At 50.9% G+C, this 12301-nt stretch overlaps 2 protein-coding genes across 2 annotated transcripts; one reads left to right on the plus strand and one right to left on the minus strand.

Moving 5' to 3' along the window:
- Positions 1-53: 53 nt before the first annotated feature.
- On the plus strand, positions 54-3333 carry LOC125544114 (amino-acid permease BAT1 homolog). Its single transcript, XM_048707689.1, has 8 exons — positions 54-337; positions 423-683; positions 1443-1461; positions 1543-1762; positions 1932-2113; positions 2210-2499; positions 2593-2722; positions 2836-3333. Exons 1-8 carry the CDS (start codon positions 207-209, stop codon positions 3181-3183), a joined length of 1581 nt encoding a protein of 526 aa, XP_048563646.1. The 5' UTR covers positions 54-206; the 3' UTR covers positions 3184-3333.
- A 2247-nt stretch (positions 3334-5580) lies between these two features.
- On the minus strand, positions 5581-8003 carry LOC125546840 (formin-like protein 5). Its single transcript, XM_048710957.1, has 3 exons — positions 7191-8003; positions 6220-6282; positions 5581-5595 (listed from the first exon to the last, which is right to left on the minus strand). The coding sequence occupies exons 1-3, from the start codon at positions 7980-7982 to the stop codon at positions 5581-5583; spliced, it is 870 nt and encodes a 289-aa protein (XP_048566914.1). The 5' UTR covers positions 7983-8003.
- Between the last annotated feature and the right edge of the window lie 4298 nt (positions 8004-12301).

The following is a 12301-nucleotide window of genomic DNA, read 5'->3' on the forward strand; positions in this document are numbered from 1 at the left end:
TAGATCCACGACCATCCTTGCTGGCAGAATCTCCATCCAGAGTAGAGTAACGAACCCCACATCTGGCGCCCACCGCACTTTTCCAGTTGACTCACTGCACCCCGCGATTCTCTCCTCTCCTCTGCACTCTGCAGGCAGTACATATATCACCACTGGTAGGTCTCCCCTGACCCCATCTCTTCCTCCTCCCACAACGCGACGGCGCCATGACCTGGAGCAAGTCCCCGGCGGGGAGCGGCACCACCGCCGTCGACGTCGACGTCGATGCCTCCGGCGACACCGGCCAGGCCCGCCTCCGAGAGCTCGGCTACAAGCAGGAGCTCAAGCGGGACCTCTCGTACGTCATGCCCGCCCTTCTCCTCTCCTCTCCCCTCCCTTGGTTTCGTCGCTTCTCTTAACTGATTGATTGAGGGCGTGTGTAGATTGCTGTCCAACTTCGCCTTCTCCTTCACCATCATCTCGGTGCTGACGGGGGTGACCACGCTGTACAACACCGGCCTCAACTTCGGCGGCCCGGCCACCATGACCTTCGGCTGGTTCGTCGCCGGCGCCTTCACCATGACCGTCGGCCTCTCCATGGCCGAGATCTGCTCCTCCTTCCCCACCTCCGGCGGCCTCTACTACTGGAGCGCGCGCCTCTCGGGCAACCGATGGTCGCCCTTCGCCTCCTGGATCACCGGATGGTAGGCCACTCAATCACACGCACTCCACTGAAATCTTTCTTGTCTTTTGCTACCTGTCCACGTTCTCGAATGTATCGATTTCTTCTCTGGTTGGGATGGGATCATGTGGAAGGGAAGAAAGGAAGGAGAGGATCATGTCATGTGTGAACGAACCGCTTTCTGTTTTTTTTTTGTCTGGTGTGACATCAAATTGGTGCGTGCGTGCGAAATTTCTGCATATTTCTGTCTTTTTTTCCGCTCGTCTTTCTCTTTTTGCAGAATGAGTAGTTTATTACTCATTTACCCCCTTTGATCCATATTAATCATCCTTGATTTAGTAGTACAAATAGTTCATTCAAATAGTACACCGTTATCATCGGGGATGCAAAATAGAATAATCGTTTCTTTTCCAATCAAATGTACTCTGCGCTTGTCGTTGTTTAACGACGTGCTCCTGGCAATGCAGAACAGAATATTTGTGTTCATAAGGTCATGTGCTTGCGTGCTTTGACCATGTGCAGCCCCCGTGGCCACATTTTGGTACTAGCAGAACCAGTGCCAACTGCACATAAAGTCTGATTATGACAGCGACCTGGGGTTGAAAATATGCAGCTGTCAGCATGCTTCTTGTAGTTGAGACAAAGACGTCCTTGCAATAAACGCACATATACGCATGGCCCATCTTTCTTACTGTAGATAGATGCGCTATTGATTGCTCGTGCACTGCATCCCATTCCAATTGTTCCCAGCCTCTAATGGCGTTTGTTGTGCTGCATGCAGGTTTAACATCGTTGGACAGGTACAACTTTGGCTTAACTCTGAATGTGCTTTCTCACTTTGTGAGTGACTGCTGTGCTGATTCAGTTTGCACGCTCTGCAGTGGGCGGTGACAACTAGCGTGGACTTCTCGCTGGCGCAGCTGATCCAGGTGATCATCCTGCTCAGCACCGGCGGCAACAACGGCGGAGGCTACCTGGCGTCCAAGTACGTGGTCATCGCCTTCCACGCCGCCATCCTGCTCAGCCACGCCCTCATCAACAGCCTCCCCATCTCATGGCTCTCCTTCTTCGGCCAGTTTGCGGCTGCTTGGAACATGCTAGGTTCTGTCCTTCATTCGCACTTGCCCTACACGATTACTCTACTTGGCGAGCACTGATTCTCACTCAAGCTAGCTAGCTAGAGAATAAATAATCAGAGAGCAGTTGGCATCCACTTTATTAACGGATGGCTAACAAGTAACAAGGTCTCCACGCTTCTCTGTCTCTGTAGGTGTCTTTGTCTTGATGATTGCCGTGCCGGCTGTTGCAACCGAGAGAGCCAGTGCCAAGTTCGTCTTCACCCATTTCAACACTGACAACAGTGCTGGAATACACAGCAACCTCTACATCTTTGTCCTGGGGCTCCTCATGAGCCAGTACACGCTCACAGGATACGACGCATCGGCGCACATGGTAATTAATTGATTAAGCCAAAGAAAAAGGAATATCATCTCGTTAATTATGACACGCAAAAGAAACCCTGACGCTTTTGATCATGCATGCATGCAGACGGAGGAGACCAAGAACGCAGACAGGAATGGCCCCATCGGGATAATCAGCGCCATCGGCATATCCATAGTGGTCGGCTGGGGATACATACTCGGCATCACGTTCGCCGTCAAGGACATACCCTACCTGCTCAGCCCTGACAATGAAGCTGGGGGGTACGCCATCGCCGAAGTCTTCTACCTCGCCTTCAAAAGCCGCTACGGCAGCGGCGTCGGCGGGATCGTCTGCCTGGGGGTCGTCGCCGTCGCCATATACTTCTGCGGCATGAGCTCCGTGACGAGTAACTCGAGGTGATTGTCTTCTGCTGGCTTGCTTCACGCTGCATTTCTCTTCTCGGAACGTAGTTCTGATGAGATCACTCGCTCCTTGTATTGACTGACTAGGATGGTGTATGCTTTCTCGAGAGACGGGGCGATGCCGCTGTCACCCGTGTGGCACAAAGTGAACAAGCACGAGGTGCCCATCAACGCCGTCTGGCTCTCGGCTTTCGTCTCCCTCTGCATGGCGCTGCCGGTAAACCATTGTCCACACCACTACATTTCACTGCAACTACATATATAGTAGTATTTCAATTCCGGCAGAGCACCTCCGATTAATCCTGGTCTCTGATTGAAAACTGATTGCAGTCGCTGGGTAGCCTGGTGGCGTTCCAGGCCATGGTGTCGATCGCGACGATCGGGCTCTACATCGCGTACGCGCTGCCCATCTTCTTCCGGGTGACGCTGGCGCGCAAGCACTTCGTGCCGGGACCCTTCAACCTCGGACGGTACGGTGTACTGGTGGGGTGGGTGGCCGTGCTCTGGGTGGTGACCATCACCGTGCTCTTCTCGCTGCCGGTGACGTACCCGGTGACCAAGGACACGCTCAACTACACGCCGGTCGCCGTCGGTGGGCTTTTCATCCTCGTCTTGACGTCGTGGGTCGTGAGCGCCAGGCACTGGTTCAAGGGACCCGTCACGAATTTGAGCGGCTAGTTTCGCACGCGTGGAATGGGGGGGGGGGGGGGGGGGGGGGGGGGGGGGGGGGGAGGCTGGTTGTATCTGACAAGACATGAGTTGGAGGCGATGAGACGTTGTAATTACTTTCTTCGACAATACAGGAACATGGACTAATTCATACTGCCAGCGGAACCGGCAAAATGTTTGGCTAAGAAAGTTCTTTGAACTTACCGGATGCAGAGTTTCTGCTCCTGAACTCAAATGAGCTCGGGTGAATAGTAAAATCGTAAAAAAAATCTATTTTTTTAGAGAAACATTGACAAAAGTTTTAAATGCTTGCAAAAATTCGTCATGGAATCACATTCCTAGAAGGTGTAGCAAAAAAATCGTTACTCTAAAAATGCTACTTTCAAAAGCATTTTGAAACACTGAATTTGTTTTTTTTTTGTCGCGCCTTTCAGGAATGTGATTCCATGACGAAATTTTGCAAGTACTGAGAACTTTTGCCAATGTTTCTCGAATTTTTTTGGATCTTCTTTATTTATTTTTAGATTTTATTGTTTACCCAGCTCATTTGAGCTCGGAGGCAGAAAGACACTTTCGGAACTTACCGCACTTGTATCGTTTCTCAATATTTACTACCAAGTTGACTAGCCTTGGATTATATACCTAAAGTTGACTAGCCTTGGATACTCATGGACACAAGAGCCATCAGACAGCATCTGACCCCGTCCGCTCCCCAGCCTCCCTCCCCCCCCTCACCCCCCGCCGCCGCCAGGGCGAAGCTTGGCTTGTGTGGGCGGCGGCGGGGCTCCTTCGCACTCCTTGCATGGTGGGGCAGCGCGGGACGCGGCCAACAGGTAGGGGCGTCAGGCTTGCATGGGGCATAACGGCGTGTCAGATCCGCGGCGGATGTGTGATGCTTACTTGGTGGGGCGTGTCGGCGGGCCTCTGTGTCGCCAGATCGGGCTACTGGTGGGGGCGGGGGATGCGGGTTGCGAGTGGCTCGGTGTGACGCCCTCGATTCAATCGTACACTAATCACACACGCAAATGTGTACGATCAAGATCAAGGACTCACGGGAAGATATCACAACACAACTCTAGACACAAATTAAAATAATACAAGCTTTATATTACAAGCCAGGGGCCTCGAGGGCTCGAATACATAAGTTCGAAAACACAAGAGTCAGCGAAAGCAACAATATCTGAGTACAGACATAAGTTAGACAAGTTTGCCTTAAGAAGGCTAGCACAAAAGCAACAACGATCGAAAAGGCAAGGCCTCCTGCTTGGGAGCCTCCTAACTACTCCAAGTCGTCAGCGGTCGGCACGTAGTAGTAGGCATCCTCCGGGTAGTAGTAGTCATCAGTGGCGTCGTCTGGCTCCGAGGGTCCGTCATCTGGTCGCAACAATCGGGTATGGGGGAAAAGAAGTAGCAAAGCAACCGTGAGTACTCATCCAAAGTACTCGCAAGACTTACATCAGATTTAAACTAAGTATGCATCTGTATCAAAGGAATGGGTAGTATCTATGGACAAAACTGCAGAATGCCAGAAGGGAAGGGGAAAGCCTAGCCTATCGAAGACTAGCATCTTCTGGAAACCAACATCTTGCAGCAACAGGAGGGAGTAGAGTAGCATAAAGTAAAGTAGCAGTAATGTTATCAACCTCGGCCAGAGATCCTTTCTCGACTCCCTGCGAGAAGGCAATCCCAGAGCCATACTATCCAAGTGTCAACACATTCCAATTCTCATCACCATTCAGTTCTCATCACAAGTATCCAGTTCTAGTTGTATCGATCGGGATACAACTCCAAGTGTCCATTACCGTAGGACATGCTATCAATAGATGTTTTCTTCCCTGCAGGGGTGCACCAACTTACCCACCACTCTCGATTAACTCTGGCCGGACACACTTTCCTGGGTCATACCCTGCCTCGGCCAAACAATACGCCGCAACCCGACCTAGGCTTAATGGAGAGGCCAGCACGCCGGACTAAACCTATGCCCCCAGGGGTCATGGGCCATCTCCCCGGGAACTCCTGCACGCTGCGTACGCGGCCGGTGAGCAGACCTAGCTACCTCCTTCAACAAGGCAGGTGCTTACGCAGTCCAACCTGGCGCGCGCCGCTCAGTCGCTGACGTCTATTAAGCTTCGGCTGATGCATACGACGCAGAACGCCCATACTATGCCCACGTGATGGTTAGTGCTATCAGGCCAGAGGCCCCTCGGATCAAATATCCAAATCGTAGTGGATTAGGAGCACGCGGTAACAAGCAGAGACTCACGAAAGATGTGGCCCCGTTGCCCCGTCTCGAGGACTTGCGGCAAGGGCTAGGAATGCCCGGCCACGCATCGTAATTATCTCGCGGGCACCCTCCAGGTCAACCCGACTCCACATCACTCGCAATTAAGCTCGCGTAGGCACCCCTCAGGACCGACCCGTCTTTAGTAACATGGTTCAGTGTAAAGTCATAGTAACCATAGTAACTGTGTGTCCAAACATCAAGGGGAAAACTCGAGGAATCACCCCCGGTGAATTCCACTCGATGTAATCATCAAGGTGAACGTAAGAGGGACCACCCTCGAGGTTCACACTTGAGGGGTTGCATGACAGATTCGTATCAGAAGTGGTTAAGGAGGAAATCACCCTTGATGACCACGACCGAATAGCTACACTACAGGGTTAACATCAGAAGTGCTGAAGAGGTCTCACCCTCGGCACTCGATAATAACCGGGTAGTGTGAGCAACTAAGGGGGAAAGTGATGTACGGTGTCGGGGCCTGGTCTTCGATCCCGTTGATCGGGTCTTCAATGATGAAGCAGGGGCAACAAGGACAAGGTGGGGGTCACTGATGGATCACTAACCAACCTATACTAAGCAGTTTAGGATAAGCAGGTAAGGTATAAAAGCAGGTAACAACAACAGGCTATGCATCGGAGTAGGATCATACAGAAAGCAGTAGCAGTTCTAATGCAAGCATGAGAGGAAAAGAAATAGGCGATATCGGAATGCTCAAGGGGGGTTTGCTTGCCTGATTGTTCTGGCAAGGAGGGGTCGTCGTCGACGTAGGCGATCACAAGGGCTGCATCGGTCTCGGGGTCTACCGAAGAGAAGAGGGGGAAGAAGCACTAAATACAGAGCAAACAATGCATCACAAGGCATAACATGGCAAAAAGATGTGCCGGGTGTGACCTAACGCGGTAGGAGGTGATACCGGCGAAGGGGGGAAACATCCGGGAAAGTATCCCCGATGTTTCGCGTTTTTGGACAGATAAACCAGAGGGGGAAAGTTGCGTGTTCGCTATGCTAGGGATGCGTGGCGGACGAACGGGCTGCGTATCCTGATTCGTCTCGTCGTTCTGAGCAACTTTCATGTACAAAGTTTTTTCCATCCGAGCTACGGTTTATTTAATATGATTTTCTAAAGTTTTTATTAATTTCTGAAATTTAATTATTTATTTCAACATTATTCAGAATAGTAAAAGATGACGTTAGCATGACACCATGGTGATGTCAGCAATCAACACTCAGTTGACTTGGTCAAACTGATGCGTGGGGTCATTCTGTCATAGACCTAACTAGTTAACAGATTTAGTTAACTAAGTTCAGTTGATTAGGTTAACTAACATGATTAATTAAGTTAATTAATTAACTAATACATTAATGTTTTTAAAATCATTATTATTTTTACATTTTCGTTTTTTTAACTGGGGGGCTTGCGCCGTGTGGCAGTGGCCCAGTCGGACCACACACGCACGCACACATTCACAGTCACGGTCGTGGCCATGCTCGCGACAGCGGCAGGAAACGGCGGCCGCCGGCGAGGCCAACAGCGCTAGGCTGGGTGACAGTGGGGCTCGCGGCCGGCGCGTACAAAGGGCGGTGGTGCGGCAGCTAGGTGCGGGGAGTGGGTCGCCGCTCGCGGACGCGCGCTGAGGGCGGCCGACGAACAGGGCCACGACGGGCGGCGCATCAATGGCGAGGTCTCGACGGGGGGGGGGGGGGGGGGGGGGGGGGGGGGGGGGGGGTTCCTCACCCGCGTTGAAGGGGAGGCACGATGCAGGGGAACGCGACGGCGGGGAGGTGGCGCGTCGGGGTCGAGGAGGCGACGGGCGGTGCTGGCAAACAATGACGGCGAGGCGGACACCGGGCGCGATGGCGGAGCATGGCGACGATGAGGGGGGCGCGGGATCGAGCCCCTGGGCGCGGGCGGGCACCCAGACCGAGCGGGGGGGGGGGGGGGGGGGGGGGGGGGGGGGGGGGGTTCCTCACCCGCGTTGAAGGGGAGGCACGATGCAGGGGAACGCGACGGCGGGGAGGTGGCGCGTCGGGGTCGAGGAGGCGACGGGCGGTGCTGGCAAACAATGACGGCGAGGCGGACACCGGGCGCGATGGCGGAGCATGGCGACGATGAGGGGGGCGCGGGATCGAGCCCCTGGGCGCGGGCGGGCACCCAGACCGAGCGGGGGGGGGGGGGGGGGGGGGGGTGAGCGGCTCGGTCGCCGCGGCAGCGCCAAGGCGGTGGCGTGCCTGCGTCGTGGAGGGCGGCGGTGCTGAAGGAGAGCGATGGGGAGGGAGCTCGGGCGTCGAGGACGGGCGCTCGCGGCCGGGAGCCCACCATCCGGAGCGACGGCATGGTCGGGTGCAGCGCGAGGGGCGTCCAGGTCGGGGAGGGAATGGAGGAGGTGACGCGGTTGGGGCGGCGGTGACTGGGCGGTGTAGGTGAGGTGGCGCTGGTGTAGGGGCACCGCAGGGCGCGGTCGGCGGGGTGGATGCCGCCCCCGATCCAGATCGGGATCGAGGGGTGGGGCAGACAAGGGAGGATCATGGGGGGCAGGGGGAGTCGTGGGTGAGGTGGGTGGGGGTTTCGGGGTTAAAGGGGGAGTGGGGGGTTAGGAGGGAGAGGTGGGCCGGCCTGGTGGGTTGGGCCGGTTGGTCCGGGTGGGCCGAAGCCCAAGTGGGGCAAGGGCTCTCCCTCTCTCTCACCCCTTCTTTTTTTATGAAAACTTTTCTGTTTTCATTTAACAATAGCCTTTTACATTTTCTTTTGCAATAATTACCTTTTGCAAAAATGTGCCACTGGTGAAAACAAATACCAAGGGAAGTGGTGCACTGCCACCATAAGCTTGGGATTTATTTGAATCCATTTGGAATTTTCCTAACTGGGAAGGCATTTTAAAATGCTGATTTGCTCTGTAATAGTTGCTTCTGTCCACCTTAGCATTGTAGTGAAGTTGTTTTCCCTTAACAATAAATTGTTTTGGAATATTTGCTAAATGATGAATATTTTTCCAGCAACTTTGTGCAATTAGAAATTTTCACTTTGAATTCGAATTGGATTCAGAGAAGGAATTTGAAATGAGATATTAATCCAATATGATTAAGCTTTGTAAATCAAGATGACTTGGCATTGAACATAAGGGATTATTGTAGTGTGATGCTGGGGACGTTACACTCGGGTAGGCGGCTGCGGTCGTTCTTTGGAAGGTGGCAGCTGTCGGGATCTAATCCTCGCTCAGATCCGTCGTGGTGTGGCCTTTGGTCGGGGGAGACGCATGGAGGGATCAGTGAGCAGCGGCTAAAGGCTCTGTGCCGGCGTTGTGGCGGCGACGCACGTCCTCATGGCGAGGCTCCGCGCGAATCCAATTAGCTGCGACATCGGGGTGGCGCGACTGTCATGAAAATTGTGTCGACTTTGGTCATGGCAAACGATGGAGGCGTCTCTAATGCCGTTTCCTTGTCAAGGCATCATCGCTGCAGGTTGCGTCACCAAGCTCAGGATGTTTCGGGGGAAACTCGAGATCCGGGTCTCCAGGATCAGACGATGATGACGCCTTCGGCGTCGTTCTCCCTTCCAGGGCATCGTTTTGGAGCAGGTGTTGGCTGGAGGGGATAAGAGGAGCGGCGTTGCATCTACCACAAGGACGGTGGTGAGTCTCAGTGGTATGGAGCGATGGAGTCTCGGCGACGGTCGCGTCTCCATGGACACGCGTAGGATGCTGGCATTGTCTGGCGTCGTGCTGACGTCGACAACAGAATGCCCTGGCGAGGTGAATGCATTGATCACTCCTGAATGTGGCACAACAGAAGATGGCGGCGGCTGATTCTAGAGCGAGCGCATGCAATGTGCATAGAGGGTCTAGCTAGACCGGTTGGCGCTCCAGGCTTGTGCGGCTTCCTGAGGCCACCAGAATAGATAGTGTGTGTTGATGCGAGGACATGGCACATCATCGAGCTTGTAGGTGTTGCGACAGTAGTTTCTAGAAAGGCGGTTTTGGGTTGATCCATATATTTGTTTTGCTGGTTTTTTGAATAATATAATAAAATAGTTGTGTGCATTGCTCGATGCAAAGGCGGGGGCAATCCTCCTTTGAAAAAAACAAAATTGATTGTCAATTATCTATGATTATATGGTGTTCAAAATAAAATAAAAAAGATTTTCAAAAGGAATTTATATGCTTTATGATTTATCCCGAGGATTTTTTTTCTATCCCACGCGGCCCTAGCTCACGGCCACGCCTTGGGCCACAGACAAGGGTGCATAGGGCCCATGGAGGTTGCCTCCACCACCTCTCGCCCCCTGCTTTTATAATCCCCTGAAACTAACTGTCAGATTTATTTAAGGAATTTTCCGCCACCACGAAGATCCAATCTGGAGGACTGTTTTGGTACTATACCGGAGGAGAAATTCACTGTTGGAGCTATCTCATCAACCTTACTAACACCATGACCATAACTGAGTCCTCCTCCTTTGAATATGGTCCATAGTAGTAGCTATATAACATCTTCTCTCCCTTGTTCTTCAATGCAAAGATCTCATGAGCCGCCCTACATGATTGAGATCAATATGATGCAATTCTCTGCATGTTTGTTGTAGTGTGTTGAATTATAACTTTATGATCATATTACTTTGATTTGATTTTTGTTGCATGATTTTATATACATATATGATCTCTGATCTATTAGTCTTGCACTAGCATGTGTTAGATGAATGATGTCCAAGAGGGAGCTCTGTATGTTGGTTAGGTTTTACCTTGCAAGTAAACTACCGCGGTGACAGAAAGTGGAGAAGGCTTGTATTGTGTTTTTTCCACTATGGATAAATATATAGTTGCATAATTTTCTCGGTGAAATATCTGAAGGTAAGACAATACACTATCCACATTACATCATGTTTCTTAATGCAATGTTTTGTTTTACTTGATGCTTTGGGATGCATGTTGGATAATGTGCTTGGGGAGTATTAGCTATTACTCCTATAAACAATGCCGGAGTTCCTGCCTCCCTAATGTCAATCTTGGTGAGCTTGATATTTTGCTTTTTTCAAAGCAGCCTTCTCCATCTTCTCTCGCTTGATAACATTGATGTGTGTCTTCTCAACTTCTTCAGGATAATCTTTCGGTTCCATATGAGAAGAATGATCATCACCTGATGGTGATGGAGGCCGCTGGTTTGGAGCACCGTTGTGACACCACCGTTTATAATCATGCACTAATCATACACGCATCATGCAGGATCACACACGGTGACTCGCGATTAATATCATAACACAACTCTACGACACAAATTTAAATATAAATCTTTATATTACAAGCCCATGTCACGAGGACCCCTAATAAATTAGTCATGAAAGCAAATATTATCTAAGTACAGACATAGTTAGACAAGTTTTGCCTTAACAAGGCTGAGCGAAACAACGACACTAGATAGAAAGGCAAGGCCTCCTGCCTGGGACCTTCGGACTACTCCTGATCATCAGTCTCCATGTAGTAACTACCATCAGGGTAACCTACATCCACGGTGCTACCAGCTATTGCAGTAACCGGGTCAAAAGAAAAGAGTAGCAAAGAAACTGTGAGTACTCATCCAAAGTACTCGCAAGACTTGCGTCAGAATTATACTAGATATGCATTGGTATCAAAGGAATGGGGTAATATATATGGAGTAAAATGCAGAAATGCCAGAATAAGGGGGAGAAGCTCATCCTATCAACGACTACATCTTTCAGCAGTATAAGAGAGAAGAGTATATGGTATCATCTTGCACATACATATAGCAATAACCTGCCAAGAGATCATGTCCTTCTCTCCCTGTAAGAAAGCGATCTCCGCGGGTATATGACTGTTATCTGGTTGTGTTTTATCAAGTATCCGGTTTTAGTTGTAAGAGGTCAGGATACAACTCCAAGTCATCCTGTTACTATGGAAACGACTATTCGAATAGTTTACTTCCCTGCAAGGGTGTACCACATAACCCGATACGCTCGATTACCTCTTGTCGGACACACTTTTTGGGTAATGCCCAGCCTCGGATAATCGACACGCCATAGTCCTACCTAGGCTCTCCAGAGAGGTCACCCACAAGTCTACATCCTAAACGCGATGGGGTTGTTTGGCCACTCACCCCTAAGCACTCGTACACATCACGAGACTGGTCGGGACCAAGCCCATCTTCGTATACACAACAGGCATGCTGCTCACCCTAACAATCAGCCTGCCTCTGTGAAATGTGACCTCTGACAGAGCTTTTGGGAGAAACATACAACGCCAAGGGCACCATATACCATTATCCGCGTGGTAGTTAGTGTGTATATGCCAGTGGAGGTCTTGGATCAAATACCGAAAACACATTAAGCGTGTTATTATAAAATAATCGCGGACACCGACCAAGGCCCAGACCCACCTCTCTCCTAGGTGGTCTCTACTTGCCCAGTCATTATGCCACAAAGAATCACTTGGGGGCCGTTGGGAACCCAGGCCCACCACAATCGAGATGGAACCACCTGTCCCTTCAGCCCCCAATCCGAACAATAACATAAGTATTATAGTATTATAGAGTATATATGTGACAACTACCTGAATGGATCATGACCCGATGATATGGCATGGCACGAAGTCTACTACGAGTAGAACGTGTCCTGTACCCGACTCTGCCCAGCATGATCGTCAATAGTGGCTCAAGTATTTGTTCCATGATATGCTTATGCATAGTAGTACTAGAAACATACCAATGGGGATTCCGGCTCCTAGAGGACGCCTTTTTAATTCTGTTGTTTCACCGTTGTTTACCATCCTTGTTCTTAATTTACTTTTATGTTATTTAGTTACAAGTCACTATTTTGCTCAATCCTTATTTAAATGGGATTCT

The sequence above is a fragment of the Triticum urartu genome, chromosome 3 (assembly GCF_003073215.2).
Source record: "Triticum urartu cultivar G1812 chromosome 3, Tu2.1, whole genome shotgun sequence".
Classification (NCBI taxonomy): Eukaryota; Viridiplantae; Streptophyta; class Magnoliopsida; order Poales; family Poaceae; genus Triticum; species Triticum urartu.